Raw genomic sequence first — 27,962 nt, 5'->3', positions numbered from 1 at the left:
GGTAAATGGTTTTAATTCTGCGCACAGCTCAACAAGCAGCATTTCAAACTTGAAAGAAAAAAAAAAAGGATTATGAATGAAGCAGAACACATTTGCATTTCAAGTGACAAAAGTTTAAAAATCAAAATAGTTTAATAACCAGGAATTGGGAGACAACCCCTTACTTGCTTACTGTATTGCTGGACTAGCAGCTACTCTACAGATGAAATCCAGTTTAACATTTTGTGCGAATTTTCTGCCTTCCAACACGAAAAAAATACATGCCCTTAATTTTTTGTAATGCTAGCAATATCAATACAACACTGTAAGCTGACTGTTTGAAAGCCCTGTGCTGCTACACTGTACTATTCAAACAATTATATGGGGTTACAGAAAACTGGCACATGGAAAACACTGCCTCCTTCCATAGTTTGTGCAGACTTGCACACTTGACCTGTTAGCTTACAAAGATTACACAAGTAATTCAGTAAAAAAGATCATCTGTTTCTGATAAATTAATAGTGGTATTCATAGACCATATGGATAGGACCATGAATAAAAACTCCTTGCAACAATTATGCAATCCCAGAAATACAGCTCACTCAAAGTGAATTCAAAAAGAATGTCTTTTTATCCAGATGAAAATAAATGTTCAAGAACAAAATAAAATCTCTTATTAAATGGTTTGCAGAATTTATTACATCTTTCTTTAATATACTCAATACTTTATCAAGCTAGTTGCATATAAAGTGATCTCTACCATATACAGTTTCTGTGTATCATCTAAAAAAAAAAAGTCACCAAAAAGTAGTATTTTACAGGTTACAGTTAACTTCAGTTAACTTTTAATTAACCTAAAACCAAACCCTTCTGTAATTGAAGACACTAACCTGCACGTGTTTCTAACTGCTGTATTTTAATTAGGTTTCACAGCAAGCTCAACCTGCATTTCAGTCAGAAGAGGTTACTGCCATCTCAGCTTTTGAATCAACACTGCAAAAACCATCGTGTTCACTCCAAATAAAGTATATGACGGTTCCTTTGCAGCAAAGCCTGCTCAGAATACATATGCCTCAAGAAAATTAGGAAACTCCTCCAGTAAAAGAGATTCACTCAAATTTGTGAACAGAAAAGACATTTTAGATTCTTCTTTATTAATGCTTGGTCCTGCTTATAAAAAGTAGAACCAGCAAGCGTAACAGTAAACTAGTATTGGATATGATCTAAAGCAAAGAAAATTAGAAAAAAGCAGACTGTACCAGCATCAAGCATTTCCCAATTTAGAACAGTATTTAGAAGGGACTCACAGAAATAATTAACAAATAGGTTTTCTGGTATCTTCATACGATGCTAGTTTACTGGCCAGGCACATATATTGTAAATAAACAAATACAGGATGCTGAAATTTACACAGCACTTAAAGGATTTAATGGAACAGAAGTGTGTGGGACACAGGAAGAATACTTAACTTATATAAATATATTAAAATCTCAGCAAGTATAAGAGCCCATGCACACAAGACAGTAAATTGAAAAAAAAACATTTAAACTTGACTTTTTCTTTCAACAGCACTGACACCTGAATTCTGGAAATTCAACAACTTACAGTATCTCAGAACAGTCCTTCTCCACACAACCTAAATGCACTGAATCATATCAACATTACGCAGCACATGAACAAGCAGCAGATGCATCAAGGGAACAGGAGCTATATCCATCATGTGGCCTGCCCAGCTAGAGGCAAGTATCAGAAAAGTTGTTTCTGACACAGGCAGAGATACAATCAAGACAGCCAATTGTATACCCATCATTTTCAACAGTTAATCCACAGTGTGGGAAAGGGGAGCTTTAGATAAAAATTATGCACCCAGTCAAGAAGTGACAGAAGCAGACATTTATCTTTCAAAAACTGGGTCCGTTCTGGACTGGCCTTGATGCACATGCAGTACATTTGTTTTCAGAATGCAAGATTAATTGGGAATGTCTGCACTAGTGTTTCGATTTCCATATTTGTGATGGATGATCAACAATACAACTCCTAAGAAGAAGCATATGGATCCAACAGTGATGTAAGCAATTCCCAGAAAGGGATTTTTCCCTCCCATCCACGAGATGGTGCTTAAGATCATCCTTTTTCGTCCATCAAAACTGTGTACAGGATAATCTGAAAAACATTAAGGAAAACAAGCAGCACATTTCCAATTCTAGCTTTATGTGGTCAGGCACATTAAAATCTTGGATCATTTCACTCAGGTTACAAATACAAACTGCTGCCTTTGAAGTGAAAATATGATACATTTAGCTGTTCTTTTATCTGAAGACTAATCTGAGCACTGTCAGCCACTCCAAGAAAAACACCATATTAGATGATGTTACCTCTTTTTAAGGGAAGAGTAAATGCACAATTATGTAGAGTTGTGAAAGCAGATTCACCAAATTGAGAAAAATCTAAATTTTAGTTCCTGAATATATTTTTATACAAAATTTTTCTTATGTTAACCCAGTTTTATGTGCACTTCCCAGAAGTTGCAGCAAAGAAGAATACTTCAGTAGCTATTTAAAAATGATCATTAAGAGCTTTTGAGTTTTAAGAACTGGGTAACTATGACAACCCTTCTCTGGTCTCCCGCACTCCCACCTAGTCTTTAGTTTGTCCAAAACAGAATGAGTAACCTCTACCTGATCCATAGCTCTGCCGTTTTTCTGACTTCCAAAGTCAGCCTGCCCTTGATTACACATTGTCATTATACCTTGAAGGTAAAATGCTCAAATTTCTAGCCTACCAGCTACTTTTGTTCTTTCAGTTTTCCTATGCTTCTCTTAATTCCTTTACAGCACCCAAGCAATCAGATTTCCCTCTCTCATTAGGAAGCTACTAATTCTAAAAGAACTTGCACAGAACTAGAAGATGGTAATAGTCTACCATATGCTCACTACCAGTTTTCAACCACTGCTCAACATCATTTTTTAAAAGAGGCTAGTTCATATTGAACTTGAACAAATATATGCCTGTGTAATCCAGCTAAGGCCCTCAGCCACTTTCAGAGGTTTTAAAAAGGATACTGTATGCAATATCCAGAGAGTATTTTCCAGCCTGTAAGGTAGGCTGTAAGTTGTTCTTTCTTTCAATGAGACGATACAGCTTGCGAAATGTTGGCAGAGCAGCAGTACGCATCCACACAATGAAGTCTTCATTGATAAAGCCGTTATTGTCAGGCTCAGAGTCCAGCATATACACTGGCTTGGGCCAGTTTACAGGTTTTGTCGTGCCTAGGATGAAACAAACAAAAAAACCCCAACGAACCAACACTGAAGTATTTCAAATACAGGACTAAGTAACACTGGCTCATTAAAATTCATTCAGGTATTACAAAAACACATACTAGCTTTTGAACAGTATAAACAGAGAGGTTAACTCAGTACTATTTCAAGACACTGGGGCTGTTTAAGAGCTTTTTATTTGCAGCTTAGTTTAACAAATAGCTTAATGTACTCTCATGACAGCACTGTCCACTTCTTTAAACAAATTTGCCTCCCCTACACATTTATATAGCCTTGTCTTGTCCCAAAACATTACTTAGTGAGATAGTTCTCCATTATGATGATAGCTCCTCTGCTCACTTGTTAAAGAGTTTGACCACCACTTCCTGGACCATGAGCAAATAAAATTATGTACAGTATTTTAGATTATGCCATACTAACACTTTTGCTAATTTTATTGGAAATACAATTCTACATTATACTAGGGTAAGGTATCTGCTTTTCCAAGGGTAGCATCGCATTAGTAACATGCAATTTGGCCATGACTAAGCAACAAACCACATCATGTTAAGCCCGAAATTATTGTATATGCTGTATAAACAGACACACACACCTTAGAGCCCTGAGGAAGATTATTTTCAGACATTTGTAGCCAAAGAAAACTTTGAGGTACCAAACTGTATTTAACCTAACAAATGAGACATGTATCAATCACTTCTAATCATAAAAAGGAATCAGTTTTGTGGTTTGGATTTTTGTTGGGTGTTGGGGTTTGGTTTTGGGCTTTTTGTTTGTTTGTTTGGTTGGTTTCTTTCAGAAAACTTTGCACAATCTAGTAGTAGAAACATTTAAATGGAATCTCTGAATGAGGAGTTGGATTAAAAAAACTGCAAGATTTCAAGTTAAATCCAAGCATTATTGCAGTTGTGCTGGTTTTGGCTTGGGCAAAGTTAAAATTTCTTCACAGTAGCTTGCATCCTGCTGTGTTTTGGATTTGTGATGACAACAGGGTTGGTAACATGCTGATGTTTAATTTGCTGTTTTTATTTTACTAAGTGTTTACACAGCCTCAAGGCCTTTTCTAATCCCTCACAACAGCGAGTAGGCTTGGGGTGCAAAAGGAGTTGGGAGGGGGCAGAGCCAGGACAGTTGACCCCAAAAGGGATATAACACACCATATGGCACTGTGTTCAGCAATGAAACTGGGCAGATAGAGGTAGGCAGGGGCTGCCATTGCTTTGGGACTCAGATGGAGGTAAGCAATTGTTTACTTTTGCATCACTTGTTTTTCTTGTAGTTTCCTCTCTATTCAATGGCTGGGTTTTTTGGGGGGGGTGGGGGCTAAGGTTTTGGTATGTTTAGGGGGCTGGTTTTGGGGGGGGGAGGAAGGAGTGTTATTTTGATACTTTTACCTCCAAGCTTTTACTTTCCCTATTCTCCCCCCATCCCACTGGGCAGAGGCACCATTGCCAGTGAGCAACTGTGTGGTGCTTAGTTGCCAGCTGGGGTTAAACCACGACAGCAGTGCAGGGACTGGGCTCTTCTCAGTATTCAAGGAGGAAAAAAGAAGAAAATAAAAAAATTTTACAGTATAGGTAAAAACCACTTTGACACTTTCATGTGAAATTTGCAGCTTTCACTATTTAAAGACAACCTTTATAGATAGCAGAGCAGTCCTTAGCTTGGATTTCTTCAGAGAACCATACTATTTATTAACACAATTCAGTACAATGTTGTCAGTGAGGTAAAACTCACTGAAATCAAAATGTGTTTGAAGAGCTCCGTTATTCTTAAAATGTTTGGGGTTTTGTTGTTTGGTTTTTCTTACCTTGGAAAAGCGCAGTTAAGTTATTTCCATCTCCTGTAGGATTCCTGAACTTTACATTTTTATCTGTCCACCATGCAATGCCTTTTTTAATCAAAGTAATAGGAGTCCTTGTGTCATTATCAATGCGGTACAATTCCAATGTATCTAAAGAGAAAATCAAATTAGAAAACCAACTGAGGAAACCTCCATTAGGCAGATGATCCTGACAGGCAGTTAAAGTATTACTTCCAGGAGAACAAAGCAAAAAGAAGTGGACAAGGCTTTTATTACCTGTCTGCCACAAGCACAAGCTCTTCTATAAGAACCAACCTATCTGAGACAGTAGTGTATTATCCATATATTTTCTCTCTGTTTCTACTCATAGCAGTAACAGCTTCTCAGAACAGGTATTTCCATCTTTTGTGTGCTATCAGATTAAATTAGTTCCCATAGAAATTTTGGAAAAAGCAACAGCAGTACAAGATATTTATTTAATTCTATGAATGAAAATGTGTTGATTTGAAACAAAAAAGCCCAATATGTCTTTACTCCAAATAACTTGCAATACAACACAAAACACACATTATATCACAAAAACACCTAAGTGATAACTTGAAAGTGTTACCATACCATTAAACATACTGTTGGCAATAGCTCCACAAGGAGCAATGGGTTTGTCCTCATTTGTGCGGTAAGGCTCGCATTCCTTACTGGGATTCTGAAAGTTAGTTAAAATGAAAAAAGGCAGATGAGTCTGTGCTAGTTTAACCAACTAACCTGTTCTTTACTGCAGTACCTCTATAACATGCACATCTTAAGTGTACCACAAAATACTCTTTTCACAAGTCAGGCTGTTTACAAATACTACAGCATTCAATACTAGTTAGCATGATTGATTTTTCTTTTACAAACAGGAACAGAATCTAAATAAAACATGAGTAATGTCAGAATCCCATCACGGTCATACTAAAAATAAGGCCGTTCTTGGAAGCTATTAGAATTTTTTTTCCTTTTATCTTTTAATAGAAACAATTTTCCAACATGCAGTACTCAAGTATTCTCTTATTAAAGGCAGGGTGTTTTAAGTATGCATCAGTGTTATAGAAAAATAAGACTATAATAAGAAACCAAGCGTAACATAGAAGACAAAAGGCTGCAAGGACTCCAACAGCATGCCAAATACTTTTTCGCATTAAAAGCTCACTCTCCCAACCTCACGTCAGTCATGCAGCTTCTTGAAACTCTCCACTTTTATAAAGTTTACTGGTAAAAAGTGAGAATCATTCTTGCTGGAGCAAGAACGCAGCTGTATTTCCACTCTTCATAAAAATCAGGAAAAGGAAAGGTCTGGCCCTAAACATTACACAGCACCCTGAACAGAATGCACGGTACTGATAATTTCCAATATCGCTGACATTCACTATTGAACCAGAGTCTACAGAATGGATGCATTTAGCTGCAATATTCAAACCAACTGTTGGGCAACCGGATATTTTATATTGAAACCAGAGACTTCAGACAGAATGGATACAAATAGATACTACTGACTGAAGACAAGACAGATTAAAACTATTCAAATTTGAGCAGTGACTGGAGCACTGCACTGCTGTTTGCGTAATGAAATTACAAACATGAAATTTTACAGTACGTTACACACATTTTTCTGTAAATAAAATACAAATTCCCTATGGCTGATCTTCTGTTATGCAAAAAAACCCTGAATGCCTCATAAATACTGCTATATGGTGATTTATGCAATAGTCAGAAGTTAGCTGCTTACTAATATCCATGCACAAATACCTACAAGTAGTGAACTGTTATCTCCATTTAGCTGGCTGTCATCTCGAGATTTCACATAACGACGATGGTTTTGATAGAAGTTGGAAAGTCCGTAATACATGAATACATTGCTCTACAAGAAGTAAGATGGGGTTATCATTCACACAAACTTCGTATTTTAACCTATTAAACTCTGTGTTTACTTTACAGCACCATTCATTAAGTAGGAGCCTCAGTACTTTTTTCACAGAGTACGTAAGAGTACTATCCTAACACAAGCTGGCATCATGAAGTCAAACAGTCTAAACATGCCATTAGTTATCAGAATGGTTTTCAGCACCACCCAACACCAATGTTGTCCAATGTTAAGCACATGTACCCCGTTATGTGCCTCCAATTCCTCAGAAAGCACTTGCAGTATTTCCAGTTCTTGTTGGATTGATTTTTTTGTTAACTGTGCAGGAATAACTGATCTACTCACCAGCTGTATGGCATATATGGTAAATCTAAATGTTGCACATTTCCACATAAACAGAGGCACTAAAAACCATCTCATGCCATGCTACTGAAAAGGCACACAAAAATCAGATCCATGTTCATAGGAAAACTAGAAATAACCCTTTAAATAGGAAAAAAAAAAAAAAGACAACTTAAGAGTGATACAGCTTTCCTACCAATTAGGAAATAACCCATACAAACTGTTCTAATTTCACTTTGCATGCAGGGTAGCATACCTCAAATGAATGTTCCAGTGTGAAATTGATAGTGCAAGTACAAGGTGGGGTGCTGTCCCAGGACACATTTAGACATTTGTTGCAGGGACTGGAAGGCTCTGTTCCTGTATAGTCAATCTGTAACAGAAAAAATTAAACAAACAAACAAACAAACAAAAAAAAAAGTCATTACTTTACAATGGGAAAGGAAAGAAAAATGAGTTTATGTGGCAGTTGTTTTGCAACCTTATACCCTAACACCAAAAGCCCATTCAGGCCTATTTGATGGTCTCCAACGGTCCCTTCCAAGCTGAAAGACTTTGTGATGCTACCTACACACGCAATTTCAGCCTCAAACAAATTTAACTCTGAGGCAGGCCATTACTGCTGTGGGAAAACAAAACACACACACCAAAACACAAGCAGCAGATGCTTCAGACAACATTATGCTTCTGAACAAACACACACACACACACACACACACACACACAATGCCAAGCAGATTTGAGCTTCTAGATGGTCTCCAGAAAGCTTAAAATTTTTAAAGTCTAGATATTTAATAGAAAAAGTCTGCATTAGAAAACTTGCTGTGCTGACCCTTTTTAGCAATCTAATTAGAAGAGTAAAAAAAAACCCAAACCAAACAAAAAAACCAACCACAAACAAAAAAATTACATTATGTCCAAGAACTGTCTTAAATAGGGAAGATTAAGACACTAATACTATTTTGCCAGGGATGGCAAAATACTAGATTGGAAAGAAAGATGCTCCCTGTTAATCTGGCTTATACAATATAATCTTATACAATGAAGTTCAAAAAAAGCCATTATTAGAAGCCTGTACATACAGGCTACCTAGGCAGTATGCATGACATATTCCTGGCCATGGGCTTACCCTATATGTATTTCTATATTTACTGTGAACTTCCTGTTTAGAATTCAAACTCAGGTCGCTGCAGCACATACCAAGTTAAGGCAACAAGCTCTTTAACAGCACTATCATTTAAACTACAACACCTTTATAGTTTTATGGAAAGCTGCTGCAAATTGTTTGCCCCGATTTATGCTTGCAGTAAAATGCATCAAGAATTGCAGTGATTTATGATCTGTCCTAGTATTAAGGTCAGCAAAAACAAACATACAGTTTCAAGGTTCAGGGAAAACCTGAAGCTTATTTTCCTCTGCATCTTTTTCAAGGTCTCTCTTCCTGCCATGTCTTCAGTATCTATTAAGCTGCAACTCTTCCCTCAGCACCTTTATTAGCATCTGTTCTGCTGCCAGACTTCTGACAGATGAGATGTACACCCTAACAAGCCTAGCTCAAACGAGTCAGCTTCAGAAGCTATTAGCTGGCAGAGAGAGAGAGAGAGGATCACATAATCTCTGCTTCCTTTGCTGAGCAAGGTATTGAGTTTATGCTGATCTAGAAAGAGCAGCAATCCTGAACAGCTTTGTGTAGCTACAGGAGACCAACCGACCACCACTGCTCTCAGCAATGGAGCTCATTTGTTCAAAGCTCAGTACAGCATTTTTTTGCTGCTACAATAAGCTTAAGCAAGCACTTCATTTAAAAAGAAACCTGTTTCCTGAGCTAGTTCTCCAGTGCATGGAGAAGTTTTAAATCAAGAACAAATTGAAATACTCCAAGATTGAAAAAAGATCTGAAGACTTCATTTTTAAAAATAATGATTAACTAAATTCTGTGGAGCATAAAATTGATGTACACTGACACAGAACCACACTTTTCACCACTGCAATCAGCTCCCATGCTACCCAAGACCTTTCCCATGCAGTAACTGCCAACAAGTTTTTTTTTTTTCTGCATCCGCATTTACAGGTTACATTTAACACAGTGTTTATTTAAAAGGATAGAGGTATGTGTCTTCATCTCTTGGCAAGACAACAAAACCAGGACCGTGAGATACAAAGTACTGACTTTGGGGTCCACAGCAGGAACCCACCCGACCCAGCGTACTCTCCCTAGCTGAGTATGACAAAATCACACAGAAAGAGCCGTTCCCAACAACCCCTCACCTAAGGACATTGGGAATATCCAAGTTATTCAGCACCAGTGGCTTTTCAGTCAGCTGCTTTCTCAGTCTATTTACATGTTTGCAGTACAGATATAACTATTGCATATATATATATATATGTATTCTCCAAACCGTTTACAATTTTACAGATTTCACATATTTATCCTACTCTCACAGCTTCTTGTATAAAAGGCATCTACTAATTCTGGTCCTCTATTAAGTTTTGTATCATTTTTTGAGATGGGGCTATCTGAACCGCACTCAACACTGAAAAAGCATGCAACAGTCATCTGCTTCCTTTCAGTTCTTCATTCCTGCTCATCCATCTCACTTTTTAACTATGATTACACATTTCACAGCAGCAGTCACAGCACAAAGATCTCCTTCCCACACAGTTAATGTTCTGGATATTCCTCAATTTTTGTCACATATTAACAATATGTGATAAATGCCAACTTATCTAAAAACAAAACAAAAGCTTATTAAAAAGCTTTTTCTTTCTTTTTTTTGCTGAAAAGGGAAATACAGAACTCTCACCCTTCCCTTTTAACAGGACAGAAACACACACCTACACAGCAATACTCATTTCCAACCCAAATGAACTACTTTTCATGAGAAAACCACAAAAATGGCTATATAATTCACTTAAGCCATTGGAAATCCTCCACGTTTGAATTCAAGAGAGTTTATAAAGGAAATCAATGGAAAAAGCTACATTTTGCTGTTCAGTCCTTGCACCTGCACAAGAACAGTACAGTTCACAGAGATCCTGATGGCTACAATATCTAGTTCCAGGAAAGGGTGATTTGAACTGCACGTAAATACGTATTTCAGGGGCATAATTCTTATTCAATTCCAATACAGTAAGTTTACAGGTAAATATCTATGTACAGACACACTTAACAGCTATGCTATTGTCTAGAAAGTAGGTGTAAACACCTTCGCTTCCTCCCCCAACTACATGTTTAAAAGAGCTTAGTCACTGCACCCAGATTCTAGATGTCTTGTCTCCCAGAGCTAAATTTACAGCTACTTATGAATAACATTTGGAGGTTACTAACAATCCAGCATACCAACAGGGACGTAGCTCAACATACAGGTGACAGTAGTGTCTTAATCTGTATCCCTCTCTGGTGTTTAGGGCCTAAACACTGGTCTTTAAAATGCTTAATATATATTTTGTTGCTGCAACTGGAAATTCTTTTTTTTTTCCTCCAAAATTCAGCTGCCCTTAGAATGATAATCTCTTGATTTCTGAATTATGACACTTGACAAAACATGCATGAGGATCAGAAAACAGAATGCAAGTTTCCCCATTCTTACCCGCATACCCCGACTGTCTGATCATACTCTCAAAAGTCAAGCACTCTGTTTTACTGAGTGGGTTCACTCTTGTATCACCCACCTCACATGAAGCTCTCCCAACCCATACCATGAGTTTTTTGTAAGGACAGGAGGAACAAACAAAATAAACCCTTTCTAAACTTGAATACCTTGAAATTAGAAAGGGGGGAAGATGGAAGGCCAGCACCTGCCAACAGGTTTCCAAATACAAACTGCTACTGTCGCTTTATACATGCAACCCATTGCATAGTGGAGCATCAGTCACTCTCCCACATCACCTACAGATTCTTGTAACGCATGTTAGGTGGGAACATCCAGTTTCTGCCTCCTACTGGCGCTTTTCAGGAGTACATCAACGAGATGCTTAGCAACATGCTATATAAAAATTCCATACACAGATGCAGTATACAGTAATATAAATGTAGCGTATAATATATTAGCAATATAGGCACAAGAAGTCACTTGGTTTTGGACTCATGAAACTGACGTATTTCCTGTTCTTACAGATCAAGGAAGAGCCAGTCATAATGAAAAAACAAAGGTGATATATTGATCCAACTGTATTTACCGTACAAACATTGGTTTGTAAACTAAGACTTTGTATCGCTTTACTAGAAATGGCTATTTTAAATGCAGTTGTGTTAAAAAAAAAAACAAAACATTGTTAGCAAGGATTATTTTTTTTACTTCTCTCCCTTGAGCATCCTGTTAGAAACATGTGACTGTATTTACTTTAAATATGACTGTAACCTGGCAGTTTAAAAATCTACATGCCCAGGACAACTTGGTACTTGTATCAAATTTCAGATGTTCTGCTTACCTTCAAGAAGCAACTGCTTTTCAAAAATATGCTTACATACAATATTTGAACACTGTAAAATACACCCCAGCTTTGGTTTTTACACTTCTTTTCACCTTGACTGCACTTTTAGTTCTTAATATAGTAGGAAAGGGAACCTTAAATTCATTTAACATTGTTCACATTTTAACAGAAATATGAATATATACTATTCATTGCCTGCCCCAGAATTTCTTTAGTTAACGTAGTTAATGGGGCTTCACTGCCACATGGATACCACTAGCCAAGCCACTGTCTTGAACACTGTACACAAAAGTGACAGCTTACACTAACTAGAATGATTTGATCCACAATGATTCATATTCTCCCATACAGCAGTCCATCAAACAACACTTCCCTTCCCCCCAACAATCAATCTTGGTCGCATTAGCTAACTGAAACTAATCGTAGCTGTCAATGTGCTTTTCAAGGGTGTCCCTAAGCCATCTGGGTTGTTTACCACACAAAGTGATTCTGTTATCAAATGGACCTAACGGTGATGTTCAGCTTAGTTTTCAGCTAATGCTCAGCCAGTTTTCCAGCAGTGGTGTGGTTAATTATCAGATGTAAATGATCCAGTTTTTCTAAGTATAATTATAAAAAGCCACACTCTGTGATCTTTGCTAAATTTAATCCAGACACCATGGTCTCCTGTAGAGCACCTAAAACATTAAAAGTCACTAGCACACGTAAGAACTATAGCAATACCTTCACCAGGTATATCAGGACAAAGCTTTGTCCTGAAACTACAATTACTCTGGAACATCTAAAGATACACAACTCATTGCCACGAGCTATCCCAAGGACGATGCACATATATTTCCTGTACTGCTGAGAACAAACCTTGCATTGGGCTGTACTGTTTAAATACCGGCCCTAAGCTCCCTGGAAGTTCACTCAGGGGCACGAGCAAAGCTACACTTTGTGCGTAGATACCCTATAAGCTCAGTGCCTGCTTGCGTAATTAACGGATGGACTGGTAAGGACAACAGATGTTAAACTGAACCGGAACAGCCAGGGCGAGGTGTCCGCTCATCACAGAAGCCACCTCCATGTCCCGCCGAGCACCTGCAGGAAGAGACGGCGGCGGATTTCGCAAGGAGGCACATACCGCCATCGGGAAGACGTCCCAGACACCTCTCGCCCGGCCGGATCCGGCCTAACGCACCCACAGCCAGGCCCGGGCCCCCACCGCCCGCCGCCGCGCACCTCGTACTCGCGGATGTTGTTGGAGGTGACGAAGATGCCGATGCCAATGGGGATGAAGATGAGGCCGATGATGAAGAACGCCGGCAGCACCGTGCCCGCGGTCAGGATGGGCTGCCAGGCGGGCAGCCGCTGCTGCTTGAACGCCGTGTTGTCGGGCTTGCGAGTCTTCACAGCGCCGCCGCCCCCCGCGCCGCCTCCCGGCATCCCGACGCCGCCCGAGGGGTGCCCGTCCGCCTCCTCCTTTGCGCTGTAGTTCACTGCCATAGCGCGCCACCGAACGACCCCCGCGCGCTGCCGCCAGCGACCTGCCCTGCACGTGACCGGAGGGCACCGCGCCTGCGCGCTCTGCCGCGGCGGGCCGGACAGACGGAGCGAGGGAAGGAGACGGCAAGCGCACAAATGACGACACAACGCCCCTACCCCCTAGAGTCAGTACTGAGCCGCACGCATGCGCAGAAAGCAGGGCACCTCTGCTCCGGTGAGGGCCAGCTGCGCGTGCGCGTTCCGCTCTCTCCGCCAGCCCTGGGGCGCGGAGAGGGGACGCATGCCCAGTAGCGCTCGATGCGCTGACGGGGACGGGAGGATTTCACTGCCCCCTTCTGGCGGCGCCGTGCCCCGTGAGGCGGTTCGGACCGCTCGGGCTGGGACTCGCCGCGGCTTTGTGGCCTCCGTGTGTCCCTTGGCCGCAGATAGACCAGCCTGGCCGGCAGTGGCAACCACCTCTGAGTCGAAAAGCCTGCAGCCTTGTGACCCCCACGGTGTGTGTCAGGGGCAGCCCCCATCCTCTCTCGCCTTCCCACAGCGTCTGAAGAGGGCTGCTGGGAAAAGGCAGCTCCCATGGGGGCGAAAATGGCAACGTTAATTTCAGCTTCCTGCTCTCATAAATAGGAACAGTACCAGTGCCAATGCAGAGGTGTAGCAACACAGCAAAGTTGTGAGAGCTTATCTTAATGTAAGTTGCTCATAGTAGCCATCATTATAGGGAGATTTTTGCACTGTCTTCCTGCTCTATTGTCAGGAGGTATGTGAGTGAATCGGGGTGCAGTGAATGCACATACGGATGTTGCTGTCAGAGTTAGAATCATAGAATCATAGAATAGGATTGGAAAGGACCTTTAGATTATCATGTTCCAACCCCCCTGCCATGGGCAGGGACACCTCGCTCTAAACGATATCACCCAAGGCCTCGTCCAGCCTGGCCTTGAACACTGCCAGGGATGGAGCATGCACAACGTCCTTGGGCAACCTATTCCAGTGCCTCACCACCCTAACAGGAAAGAATTTCCTCCTTATATCCAATCTAAACTTCCCCTGTTTAAGTTTTAACCCATTACCCCTTGCCCTATCACTACAGTCCCTAATGAAGAGTCCCTCCCCAGCATCCCTATAGGCCCCCTTCAGATACTGGAAGGCTGCTATGAGGTCTCCACGCAGTCTTCTCCAGGCTGAACAGTCCCAACTTCCTCAGCCTATCTTCATACGGGAGGTGCTCCAGTCCCCTGATCATCCTCGTGGCCCTCCTCTGGACTTGTTCCAACAGTTCCATGTCCTTTTTATGTTGAAGACACCAGAACTGCACACAATACTCCAAGTGAGGTCTCACAAGAGCAGAATAAAGGGGCAGGATCACCTCCTTTGACCTGCTGGTCATGCTCCTTTTGATGCAGCCCAGAATACGGTTGGCTTTCTGGGCTGCAAGTGCACACTGAAGCCGGCTCATGTTCATTTTCTCCTTGACCAGCACCCCCAAGTCCTTCTCCGCAGGGCTGCTCTGAATCTCTCTTCTGCCCAACCTGTAGCTGTGCCTGGGATTGCTCCGACCCAGGTGTAGGACCTTGCACTTGTCATGCTTAAACTTCATGAGGTTGGCATCAGCCCACCTCACAAGCGTGTCAGGGTCCCTCTGGATGGCATTCCTTCCCTCCAGCGTATCAACCGAACCAAGTTGTTGCTTTCTGTTTCCCTTGGGAACTAATTCTGCTTCAGTTCATTAAATAGTCACCATGTGGAAAGCAGTGTGCATTTGTACCCCAGAATACCTGTTTTGTCAGGCTCAAGACATTTATTAGTTCATTATTTACTGCTCAAGCCAATGCAACATTCAAAGTCCATGTTTCTCACTTTATTGGCTCCTTTGTTTTAAAGTTTGTTTTGTGAGGACTCTCCAGCCCTTTTATTATACAGATTGTAGCCAAAATGCACTTTTAGCCAGTATTTATGTATTTCTTTTATTTTATTAAAAAAACACCCCAAAACAAACAAACAAAAAAACCAACAAGCAATCCAACCCAAGCTATTTAATTAAGTACCTTTGTAAGCGTGTAATCCAGTCTGAGACTTTTTACCTGTCTGTGGAACAGTTTTCCTAAATAGATGCTCCTCAGTTCTCTGAGGAACCGAAAGTTTCACCAAAGACCACTGGGGGGAGCAGTCACTTGTGGCAGCGCCGCCTTTTTGTGGAGACTCTAAAGGCTCGCCTCATTAGCATAAGAAATCTGGGCATTAAAATTTAAGGACTGGTTTGGTGCCTAAATAATTGTATAGGGTTCAAAAACTAATCGTATTCCTTGTGGAATCTGTGCTAAAGATGTATCTCTTTCCTAATTAATCGTTTCCATTGTCTTGTGGGCCCTACTTTTACCTGTCTCCCACTAGCTAAGCCTCCTGTTACTATTTTCACTCTTTTCTTTATTATCTTTGGTTTTCAGTTGCCACCTTTAGTTATAGGAACTGGTGCGATAAAACCCGCTAATATTTAGAACAGGGAAGGCAAATAAAATGCATTAATGGCCAAATAGATTATTTCAGGGAGCAAATCTACAAAACTTAAAGCATTAAATATGAAGTTTTCAACTTGAATGTTACTGTTCAGGAGAAGAGGTTAAACCCAATAATTCACAGTAGGAGGTGGAACAGTCAGGGCAGTAACCTCCATTTTTCATCTGTTTTTCTTCACTAGAGATGGTTCTACAAAACACTTTTGTCTCCTCTGGCCCAATTATGTTTCACAATGAGGCAAAAGGGAAACTCACTGGCTGTAGAGTTTTTCTTTAGAAATGAAAGTATTTGAGTTTTTTTTAATAGACTGAAGCATCATATTTTATCACCTATAATTATACTAACGTGTATACTATATCATATATAGTATAAAATACATAATATTCTAATAATAATACTATATAGTTATACTATACCCAGAAGTCTTTCAATCCTCTTTAGACAGTAAGAGACCTTTAAGAGAAAAGTTGATCTTGTACTTGTTTTCAACTGCTTAAAAGCTATTGATAATTATAACCCAAGATAGCCTCTACATTATCTTCATCTGAAAGCACTTCCTGATTGCTTTCAAATGACAATACCTGTAGAAATTAATCACATCTTTAGTCTATATTAACAGACTTCTTCCCAAGTGTTCCCAAAATACAGGCTAATTATGAGACTAACGCACTTCCTTTACTTACTTGCTTCAGATTCATATCCAAATCAGGTAATGTAAAAAATTGAACATAAGGAACATAATTGCATTGAAGATGAAATACACCTGTCAAAGCACCCTTTGCACACCTGAGTTTTACCCTCCAAGCATTTCTATGAAATACTTCATCTGCTTGCCAGATGTCAGATCAGGATTATTATTTCAAATGCACCATGACTGTATTTATGCTTTAAACAAACCTTTATTTTGTAAAGCTTAAAAAGTTAATGTATTTGCAAAACCATAAATAAACCAAAAGGAAACAACTTACACTCATATGGAAGTTAGCTTTATATTAAAATCTAGACAAGGAAAAATATTTTCTACATTCATTGGGACCTTTTAAATCTAGACTCAATTTCACAGTAAGATTTTACTTATACCTTACTGATATTTAAAGGCTAAAGTTTATTGCAGGCATGTCACTGTCACTTTCAAATAGTTGGCAGTTTCATTCCAGGTGAACTTAATGTAGTTCTAACGTGGACAGGTTTTGATTTCCAAGTAATGCTTTGAAAATACAAGATCTGGGTCATTACAGTGTTCGTTCTACTACGCAGTAAATTGAAATGTGTCACATACTAAACTTTATTCACCTCAGCTGTATTACTCTCTGAGAGCTGTAATTCTTCTTGGCTCTCTCTAAAATATGATCTACAGACATAGTTATGTTATTGGCATACATTGTGTGCCATAAGGAAAAAGACCACTCCTTTAAAAACTACCAGGTAAAGTATAAGCTATACCAACAAAACAACTGTTTCGCACGGATAAGCAGCATTTGTTTCCATTACTCAGTGTAGCTCAATTAGCAAACTCTGCAATGCAGATCAAGAAACCTTATACAGGTCCCAGAATATCCTGCTTCTCTACGATGTCAGCATTTGCTGCAGAACTTATGTCTAGAAGGAAAAGCAGGTCCCATGGCTCCCATGAAGATCAAATTGACTACACAGCAGTGCAGTACTACAGCTTCAAAGATGAACTGACCTAGTCATCTCACTGAGACATCAAGTTAATGCACTTTCTCTGGTGTCTCAAAGTGTATCTCCTGCAAACAATACCATTTTCCCTTCCAAAAAGTAATTTCTCCCAATAACTTCTTCAATTCAAAAGTCTTCAATATTTTAAGTATGTGCCAATGACTTAGATTAAAAATTATCTGTTATGAAATGTATAAGGAAAAAAGACCCTCCCTCAGTTGTATCCAGCCTTATATATAATCTATTAAAAAATCATTTTAAGTATAGCTGCCACAGAACTCTTTGGATGCTATTTGAAAAGCTGCAGCCACCTGTGTAAAATACGCCCTTCAGTGTAAGCCAGAGTGCACAGCACCTCATTTCTACAGTCATACTAGTTCAGGACTAAATATTCTGAACATACAGTCAAACAGAGATGTTTATCTCGGCCAGTGCAGGGAAAGGACAAGGTTAGAAACCATGAAGTCATTAAGTGCTTGGTGATAGATTCGTCTCCATATCTTAACATCTGAATCAATTTATCTATGTATATCACTGATACCACAGTGAGATGTGAGTCAGAAAAAGGAACCTTCAAAGCCATACATTTTGTCCCTATAAAAAATACATATATGAGTACTGTCAATCTTAAGAAATCAGAGTTAAAATATGAACACTTGGTTACATTTGCATAGTTGTGAAAATTTATTAGTTACAGTGTAGTGAAAATTAACTTTTTTGGTACAGGCAGAAATAAAAACATACATTATATAGAAAAAAAAAATCACAGCTTTAAAAACTGGCTTATGTTGTTTAAAATGAGTAAATCTGGTTGCATTTCAAGGCATTGGACTTTGATACTTAATTTTATGCCAAACCATCACACAGTGCAAGAAATATTCTGCAATAGTACAAATTCCATACAGCAGGCTTCAGAGTATTTAGTCTCACAGAATCTCATGGTGGCAAAAACAAATGTGCTGAATACACAAAACATTGCTGAAGTTAAATTTTTCTTTCTTTACATAGTCTTTATTACAAAAATATCAAATTGTGAATTTGACAGTGTATTCTACAAATAAATGCGCCATGAACAACAGGAATTGCAACTTTGGGACAGTTACTTTACAAAGTGTATTATAAAAATAAATTATATGGCAAACATCAAACAAAATCAAGCATGTGCCTTAGGCTTTGCAAATAAAAGTGAAATTCAGCTGGCAGAAAGACTGCTTCTTTCTCTTTGACTATGTACTTGCAAAATTCCAGCAAGGCCCTTCATTCTTAAAGCTCTACCAAGAAACAATATATAAAATCTAATGGAAGCAATGAATACTTCCACGAATAATCAGTAGCACAAGTGACCCTGGTGTTGATGGCAGAGGGCTTCTACAGTGTTCCGTCCAACTGGCAAAGAGAGTAGTGCACACAGAGAGCATAGAGCGGGGGCAGTAACTCATCTAGAGTTCATGCGCAACTGGTGAATGATGACACTCTCTAGAAGAAAAGAGAGCAAAACACTTGATTTTATGAAACTGCAAATACTTTACAAGTTACTTTAAAGAACACAATGGCATTGCAAAGCATTTTTTCTTCTAGGCAAGTCTCACAGACTTACTCGCACATCACTGGTTGATAAAACTCTCCTGGCTAATGCTACAAAGAGAAACTAAATTAGTACCAGGCTAGGGCTTAGAGGGCCTTGGCTTCCACTTCAATGTCAAGACATTCATTTGGTTGTCCATAGGGAAAAGTAATAATACAGTTGAATGAATTAAACCACAGTGGGACAAAGGTTTCGGTCCCACACCCGAAGAAGACCTGGATAAGGGTCTCTTCTGTCCTCTGCAATCAAACCCATCATAAACCTGCTGACAAGTTTGAAATGGGGATGAGAAAGAGGTGTGGGGTTATTTCTCACCTAAATTTGTGTTAGAAACCTGTGCTGGCTTTATTCAGCAAATCTGCTTGAATTTTGCTACTGACTTTAAAGGGGATAAATTTCAGCCACAGTATGCAATACTAAGTGTTGGCATTGTCTTTGAAAGTCTGGGTTTAACTTGCCTTGTGTGTAACACAGGAGATCCCTCATCCTGATTAATCTCTGAGCTCTGCTGAAATATTAATGACCTTTCTTCTCTTCATCTATCTATATACACTGTGCTTACCGTCAACTTTTTAATATAAGAATTTAGATATCAATGACATTTTTTCTCTGCAAAGGTGTAATTTATTCATTTCAAATAATATAACTGTGCCAGTATTAACTAGAAACATGCAATTATACATTTTAGACATACTTCTTCTCTTAATTGAAAATAGTTCTAAGATTCTTTCCTCTCTTAATAGTCTGAAGATTTGTCATGATTTACACAACCCAAGAAATTACACTAATTGTATCATTATTCGCTTTCACATTTGACTTCTGTCTTTGCCTGTTTCCTAACTAATATTTGCAAGATGTTTGATAAAGTTACATTGTAAGAAGGGAAGAAAAAAATACAAACCCCCCAAAATACCAAAAAATAATTATCCGTGTACTCTTAATGCCAGAACTTTGACACTAGATGGCAGATTCCACTACTGCTTTTCTTACATGGTGACTCAGAAAAGCAGGATTAAGGCAACGTTGAAGAAAATATGTTGAAGCAAACGAAATAATAGAATTTCCCAAATAGAAAGTATTTATTTTCCCTGTAATTTATCAATAACGAATGATTTTCAACAAGATATATATACCAGTTCTACCAAATATGAGCAATGAATGTGAAGGAGCTACTGTAGGATTTTACCTTACAACAAGTGCTGTTCTCTAACTCCAAGCACTTGCAGAATATGATGTAAAAAGCTGCATTTATATAATATCAGATTGTAACCTCAGGTGAACTCTCCCATTAACTTCAATGGGAGTTACGCAGACTCTATATGAAACAATTTTTTCCTTCATATTCACTATACACATTACATATTAATAGTTTAGATACGAAATGCTAAAAACTAAATGGGTAACAGAAAAATATCATGCTCCTTGTAAAGGCTCAGTCACTGAATGAACAGTAAAACTGCGGCAGGCTCCTCAATCAGTCATCTTCCTACAGACCAGGAATAGCAATGATGCAGAAAACAGTAGGAGAAATAATGGAAAAATCAAGTCATTTCCACTTCTGGTATTCATTCATTTCTCACACATGTATGTTAGCTCTTACTTTGTCTATTGGCTGTTTATATTTGAAATGCTTATATATGTAAAAATATATGTATTATACACACATGCACACACACACTCCAGTTACTAAAAGGGGTCTGAGCAGTTCTTAAGCTAAAATTACAGTAGGACAGATTTTGTCAGAGTTCTGTTTGACCAACCTCCGTAGGAATATTAGTAGATCTCTAGGATATAATTACATATTTTTTCCTATGGTTATAGTTATCAGCATTTCAAGGAGCTATGAATTTACTTAAATAGAACAATTTATTTTAATGACAAGAAAAGAAAACAAAGTTAGTGTAAAACTGCTAATTCTGCTTTCACTCCCACTGATGTAAATCAGAACTTCTCCAGGAAACACATCACTAACAGCTGGCCTATAAAAATACCAGTTCATATAATGAAGCACATCAACTGACATTTTAACATACAAAGTTTAATTTCTTCTTGCAATATATACAAACAAATAATACCAGATAGTACAAAAATGTATGTACCATAGACAAGGCGCGCCCAAGCAACAAAGAGAATTTTACATCAGTATTTCTGTTTTTTAAATCCTGAAGAGCGTTTTTGAAGTGATGAACCATTCATACCTGACTCTCACAGCTGATAGCTCTGCATCTGAGAACAGTTAACTCTGACTGCATCTTCCAGAAAGCCAAGATTCAAAGTGAAGTTAACATCTACAATGAGAAATGTTGCAAATAGTTTTGCCAGAGAGAGCTCAGGCAAAATTAAGGGGAAAAGGGTAACTCCCAGTGACACAGGGGATCAAAACATTTTCCTAAATGAAAACTAGTTCGAAATATGAGCTCACAGAAAGCCCTGCCAGCAAAATACAGGTTTCAAGGTGACTAAATGAAATCGGCCACTGATGTGTGATGGGAATATATAATTGGTCTGAAAATTGTCCTGACTGTGCCAAGCACCTGAAACCCAGCAGGACAGTAGCTTACTCTCTTTAAAGACATGCGTTTCCAGATCTGATCAGAATTACTGAATATTCATGTAAATATTGAGCACATTTTAGCATGTGTCACATATTTCAGGCAGTAACATTTGACTTGGCATCCAGGTAGCATGAATCAACATACTAATGTGACTCCAGAGATGACTCACATGATGCTAATTACTATGACCTGTCGTATTTGAGGTTTAAATATGGTGACATGCATACTGTATGGGCATGTTCTGATGAGCCACAAAGTGTTTATCTGTTTTGTGAAAAAAAATCACACTAATGGATGCCATGAAAGGAAAAAAGATGGGCAAAATAAATCAAAATCTCTGTGTAACTGCTCTTATTTACTTAGCACATATACTGATCTGAGAGGAATCGCCCAGGCAGTCGGGTTGAAGTTGTGTGCTCCCTCATTTTCAGTCACACTTACTCAAATGTATTGCTCTGCTAATGACTACATTAGCAACACTTGTACGTAACAGTAATTCAGGTGACAGGATCTAATCTAGGTAACACAGTGGAAAACTACTAAGTTTCTTATTAGGAACTAGATTTAAAATCATAGAATCATAGAATAGGGTTGGAAAGGACCTTAAGGTCATCTTGTTCCAACCCCCTGCCATGGGCAGGGACAACATACTAGACCATGTCACACAAAAACACAGAGATCATCTGGAGAACTGAGGGTGCACCTTCTCAGTCCACATGTGCTTCTCATGAGTGGGTTGGCATTCTCCCTGCTCTTCCCCTTCTCCACCCTACTGCTGTCCCAAGCCATATGTTCCCACTGTTGGGCTGGAGTTATCACGACTGCCTATATGGCCACACAGTAACAACTAACAGCAAATCCTACGGAAAATACAAAGATTTGTTCTCAGCCAGCTCAGTTCCTGATGAAGCATTCTATCAGCATTACTCTTAAGTTGCTACTTAAGTTTTGCTACTGAAATTTGCTACTGTTCCATTTCATTAAAATACAGAGAAAAAGGTTGGAAATAAAAAGCATGAAGATGAGTCATTCAGATTATCACCTTGGCAGAAGGTGGCGTGGTTTCTGCGTTGTACTCCTGTAATGTAGAATACACAAGAAGCCCTGTAAATAAAAGTCCTAATATTTTCTTATGGATTGGTGTATCAGAGTTCAGTTTTTTGGTGCCTAGTAAAATCTGAGGTCTGAACAAAGCTTTCCTTGTGCTATTTCTGACATCACTCTCTTATGCTCATGCTTTGATGTTGTTCATCTGAAGAATGAAGGTGAGCTCATGCTACATTCTTCCATGCAGTGGGGCACTGCTAAGGTCTTGTTCCTCTTCTCTGTCACCCTTTTCATTAAACTGGAAGAACTTATTGTGGAGACCTCTATTACTTTGTCAGGTTTTGCTGAAATTTGTTCATGCATTCAATCTCATTCATCAGTGAAGGGCAGATGGAGGGATGGATGAACCCAGACACTTCATCTTATAAGCCTTCTTTTCTCAAAAGGCCAGGCTCAAAGGCAGCTTATGGAACAGGGACCAGAATCCAGGGGGCTCCCTCCTTCTAGTTCAATATCATGACTGCTCAGCCACTCTCTTGTTTCTGCTCAATGAATACGGAAGCCCTCCATGCAGAACAGCACAGCCTTTATAAGAGGGAATGAGAATGCCACCTTCTTCCCTCTCAACTGTCAGTGCCATTGGTGAACCTGGCTGGAGCTGATGTGGGTTTCAGTCTCCTCAGATAATGGTGAGAAGGGGGACCAGTCTCCTACCTTTGAAGAAAGGCTTCAGTCAAAAGCTTCTTAAGATAAGCAGCACTACCCCTACATTTGTGTAATATTTGATCTGCTAGGAGGCATTCATGATACTTGATCTACTAGTAGGCATTCATGATACCACAGGCACTTTAAAACAGTCACTTGTTTCCTACACCTTCCTTCTTTCTTTTTCTGGCCCAAGCACCAGGAACTAAGCTATGTTAAAGACTTTATGCCTTTTTTGCCAGATTCCTTTTAGTTCAGATCAGTTCCTCAGTTAAGTTCAAACACTTGTGCCAGCTGAAAGGACAGCTACATGGAAGCAAGAACTTTCTTGGTTGGAGGTGACAAAGAAAGGAACTACAGCTTTTGACTCCAGTGTGTGGTTACATCCTGACTTTAAGTGACCATGAAACTAGGGCTTGACTTAAATCCCTTAAGAGGAAATACCTAGATTATGGACCTCAGTCAGGTTCAGAGGCTTCAGTGCTCGTTATGTCACAACTGGAACACTGACTGGACAAGAGCAGTCGAAGAACTTCAGGAAGATCTTCAGGATGCCTCTGGGGCTTAGGTACTGTATTTAGACATGGACATCTAAATTGCTTTCTGGAGCTGACCTACTGAATGGAGAACTTACTACAGCCACTAAACATAACTGTCTTCAGTTCAGAGGAAATTCCAGTATAAAAAAGGCAGTTACATTTCAACTTTTAAGACATCTGATCTATAGTCTTTCTTTGTGCTTCACCTTACCTTTCTTCTACCTTTAAGAAACAAGAATCTCGGGTCAATTAAAACAGGTGTTAAAAATTACAACTAAATACCTATTTTTAGCTAATGTTTAAACCAGTTGCCTGATTCCAACTCTTTAGGCTCCTGCTATGGAGAAAAAGCTCCTTTTCATTGTGCTGCCCCCAGGAAAAATAACAGGACCCATGGTCTGACCAGTCTGGAATTTATCATATCTATCTCACAAAATTCTACTGACTCTGCAAGAGTAATCCCCCTCTTGTGCCTGCAGTTCGGGTTCAGTTGTGCTGATCTGTGTCCTGGATTTCAGGTACTGCTAAGGCTGGCTTGTTTCTTCAGGTGAATTAGTTTCTTAGATCTCAAGGAACACAAACAGATTTTTCAGCCACAGGCACATGTAGGATATTGCCTTGGATATAACAACAGTTAACTAAGGAACTGCATTTCTTTGAAGCAAGGATCTGAAAAGGAAGGCATAAGGCAGCTGTAGTTCATCATTGTATCAAGCCACATTAGCTTGGGGCTCATGTTCACAATATCATTTAAATGTCTGTTTTGACCTGAAGACTTGCTTCAGTGCCAGTATTTAGAGTAAATATCCGGAAGAAAAAGCTCATAATGCGTTTCCTTCAAACATCTGCTAAAAAGTCTACATTACAATAAGAACAGTAAGATCTTGGCAACAATTTATTGACAAATTGAAGCTTTTAAGTGATAACACATAAAAGGATTAGTTGAGAGGATCTGACGTATTTCTGGCATAGTAAGTGCCATTGGTTGCTAGTTCCAGTTTCCAATTTTTACCTGAAATACTGGGAATTGAGTCTAATGAAAAATGCTACTAATACAAATCTGATTTTCAGATGTCATAGGAACCAAAACATTAACAGGTATTGCTTGTGCTACACATGTAAAAACTGAAAACTACGTCTTTCCTGATGCAGCAGCGGCTTTTACAACACAGACAAAACGCCCTTCCTGTGAATAATGAAATGCCACGTTTATGCTGGGATAATGGCCATATCTGGATCTTAAATTGGAAAGCAACGCAAAGTGCAGACTGAAGACTAAACAACACTTGGATTGACTGCAATTTTGTTGACCTTCCACAGCAGATTCTTCCATCAAATCTCTTCTCCCAGACAGAAAACCATTTAATATTTCACCCACTGGTGCATTTTCTTTTCTGTGAATTGTATTTATTATTTACTGGTGGTCTTCTTGCCTTGCCTTCTGAAAGCTATTCCTAGCCACTGGGTCCTTTACAGCTTGCTGTGGTGGCTGAGGTATTATGCACGTTTAAAACTCTCCTTTATCAATCTGCTTGACTCAATTTCTTTTGGTTGTGACTTTCTTCTGTGGAAACAGATCACTTACTGGAAATGCCCTTTCATAACTTTACTGTTATTAAATAAACAATCATAACAATCATCTGCATCCACACCATTTCCATGCTAGAACAATTCCTTAATACATGCTTAAAAATGCAAACATATAAATGAGGAAATCACAAAGAGGGAAGGAAAAACAATGATTCGCCATGACGTTGTGAGGCAGTCTGTATCTAAGACAAAATATTTCAAACTGAGAATTGAGAGCAACTTCCATACCAAACCTTCTCTCATTCACTGTCTGTACCTGAGCTGTGCCTGTAGATAGCAACTTCTGCCAACAGCAGTCTGTGCTGACTTTCCCTCTAAGATGTAAGGATGCTTGGCAACTAAGGTCTAAAAATAGCACAAGTTCACCCAGCCAGGAAAACTGAACGCCCAGTGAAGTCAACGGAGTGACTTGCTTCATAGCCTTTAGTGGTCTTTGGAGCAGGCACAAATGGACTGTATTAATTTTAGCCAGATGAGTGTTTTCTCAAGCTTTTTCTAGAGACCAAACACCTTTTGGATCAGTTGCCTTCATCAGACCCCTGAGCTGGCAGTATCCCAGTGTGTGTAAGTCAGGGACCTGATTGTAAGCACTGTTCACAAGCGTTAACCCCCTCTGGGAGAAACAGCTGCTGTTTAGCATGGTTGCTATTGAACATTGTGCAACCTCCCTACCCCTTGAATTTTGTAACTGCCTTCAGAATGCAGTTCACCACTGAAAAAGGCTGATTTGGATGGAGACTCCTACAGAGAATGCTGGTCACACAGTGCCTATCGTTTCACTCTTCCCCTCCCTCCCACCTCTGAGGTACTAGCTTTCATTAAAACAGGACCTCAAGTGCACTGTCTCCTGGCATTGCTTCCCCAGGCAATGTGGCATCTCAGCAATGTGATCACAGGCAGGAAGGCAAGTGCCCCATGCAGTAGCAAGAGTGGGAAGTGATTTGTTAAGGTGGAAGACAATCTATTAAAAGTGACCAAACTTCCTTTGATCCATTAAAAAGTGGCCAAGTCTATCATTAAGAATTCCCGAGCAAGGTTACTGATCTAGTGCAGTCGCCTCATTCTCACTTCTTAGGCTGAAAATCTTCCTGGTGTCCAACTGCCTCATGATTACTTTTTTCTTTTTTAAACTTCAGTAAGAAAACAGAAGGATGTTGTTACTTAAGTAGTCACTGCACACACTCATTAGTTTGTTGGAAGTGACAACTTCATTAGTACAGGCAAATGTGAGCAACTACACAGACAGGGGGCTGACTTCCATGGTAGCAGTAAAACCTGCAGAACATACCCCCTGAGCCACTGCCATCAGCCCTGACCCCCGCCCAGGGAGGCAGAGCTGCTGGCTGAAGATTTCTTCAGTTCTATTTTCATAGACTGAGTCTCGGCACGAGGCTCGTATTTTGTCACATTTCCTGCTCCTGGGGCTGCCACTACTGGCTTTCCTGCTTTCATACCTTTTGACACAGGAATGCGGGTCGGTGTAGGTCTCTGGAATGACCCATCCTGTCCAGTCTGCAAAGGAGAGAAACAGACAGAAATGACATGAATAGAGCACTACTTCTTCTCATATATGCTCATCTTATGCTTTTCATCGGTTCTTCATTTACGTCTCCAGCAACAATGATGTCCCAGATCACACCTATTAGCAAATTAATGTTCACATTTGGAACCTGGGTGTAGCACATACTGGTAGAGTATGGGCAAAAGTACAGTCAGGATCAAATGAGTTTCCCAGAGCTGAGGTTGGGTGTTTTGTATCAAGATGTCACAGGGATGGAAATCCCTGCAACACTGATTCCACATCACAACACAGAGCAAGACAGCCTTAGAGGCTACTGAAGAGGCTACACTGGCTTAGCTGTCACACAGGTACTACATTAGCATCTTGCACAACAACCAGCATGGGCCCTTAAAACAGTATAGCCCCATGAGGCTAATGCTGAACTCAGAGTAACAGCTGTGTTTCCAGAGCTGGGGCAAGATTTCTCAGCATTACAGATGAAATTAAACTTTGCTTTAAACTGAGGAATTCAGAATACAATTTTAAAAACTAAAAATGGCCCAAGTGTTTGAGGAGCCAAGCATGGGGCTGGCAGACCCAACACAGCTCCTATTAGCAATCTGTGCTCTTCCGGAGCACCAGCTGGAGGCCAGGCTGGCTATCCTATAGATTGAAAATACAATCAGTGCACACATTTAGGCAACCGAGTCCCACTGCGTAAATGCACAAGGAGCACCTGGATAGGACAAAAAAGACTCCAAAGGGCCAGCTGCTATTTTCTCTCCATTGGCCAGATAATCTTGTACATACTCTTGCAAGGCCAAACATGGAAGCTACCCCTTATGGACCATGACCTAAAGAAAATACTTACAACCATGACAATTCTGAAAGGATAATGTGTTTTATCTTTTGCAGTGTGCAATACAGACACAAATATTAATGGTGACAACTTCAGTGTCTCAGCTGAATTTCTTACGTGGCTTTTTTTCTGTGCAGATAATGGACAAAAACTTGATCTCAC

General features: G+C 39.6%; 2 protein-coding genes across 8 annotated transcripts in view; both read right to left on the bottom strand.

The window, feature by feature from the left end:
• Positions 1-113: 113 nt before the first annotated feature.
• On the bottom strand, positions 114-13,318 carry TMEM30A (transmembrane protein 30A). The gene is made up of 7 exons (XM_061358413.1): positions 12,962-13,318; positions 7,560-7,676; positions 6,851-6,958; positions 5,677-5,764; positions 5,068-5,211; positions 3,042-3,248; positions 114-2,142 (listed from the first exon to the last, which is right to left on the bottom strand). Exons 1-7 carry the CDS (start codon positions 13,223-13,225, stop codon positions 1,949-1,951), a joined length of 1,122 nt encoding a protein of 373 aa, XP_061214397.1. The 5' UTR covers positions 13,226-13,318; the 3' UTR covers positions 114-1,948.
• Positions 13,319-18,079: 4,761 nt separating this feature from the next.
• FILIP1 (filamin A interacting protein 1) overlaps positions 18,080-27,962 on the bottom strand; it is a 124,108-nt gene continuing 114,225 nt past the window's right edge. For 6 of the 7 annotated variants that reach the window (XM_061358405.1, XM_061358407.1, XM_061358406.1 and 3 more), the window contains 2 exons: positions 26,729-26,952; positions 18,080-18,895 (listed from right to left, as the gene is read on the bottom strand). In XM_061358405.1, coding sequence (XP_061214389.1) covers positions 26,746-26,952 — 207 coding nt within the window. In that variant the 3' untranslated portion in view covers positions 18,080-18,895; positions 26,729-26,745. The remainder of the gene's footprint in view (positions 18,896-26,728; positions 26,953-27,962) is intronic. The other variant, XM_061358409.1, reaches the window with a different exon arrangement.

Source organism: Neopsephotus bourkii, unplaced genomic scaffold (genome assembly GCF_033783945.1).
Source record: "Neopsephotus bourkii isolate Nb327-2 ecotype Australia unplaced genomic scaffold, CSIRO-AGI_Nbou_v1 NB_941, whole genome shotgun sequence".
Lineage (NCBI taxonomy): Eukaryota > Metazoa > Chordata > Aves > Psittaciformes > Psittacidae > Neopsephotus > Neopsephotus bourkii.
The sequence above is the reverse complement of the archived record's forward strand: the minus strand, read 5'-3'. Positions and strand labels throughout refer to the sequence as shown.

Excerpts from the sequence above, each read along its gene's own strand:
- TMEM30A (XM_061358413.1), bottom strand. The coding sequence starts at position 13,225 with ATGGCAGTGAACTACAGCGCAAAGGAGGAGGCGGACGGGCACCCCTCG. Across the intron at positions 5,212-5,676 it reads TGCCAACAGTATGTTTAATG|ATACATTGGAATTGTACCGC; the intron begins GTATGGTAACAC and ends TTTTCTCTTTAG. Across the intron at positions 2,143-3,041 it reads CTCTCTGGATATTGCATACA|ATTATCCTGTACACAGTTTT; the intron begins GTATCCTTTTTA and ends AATGTTTTTCAG.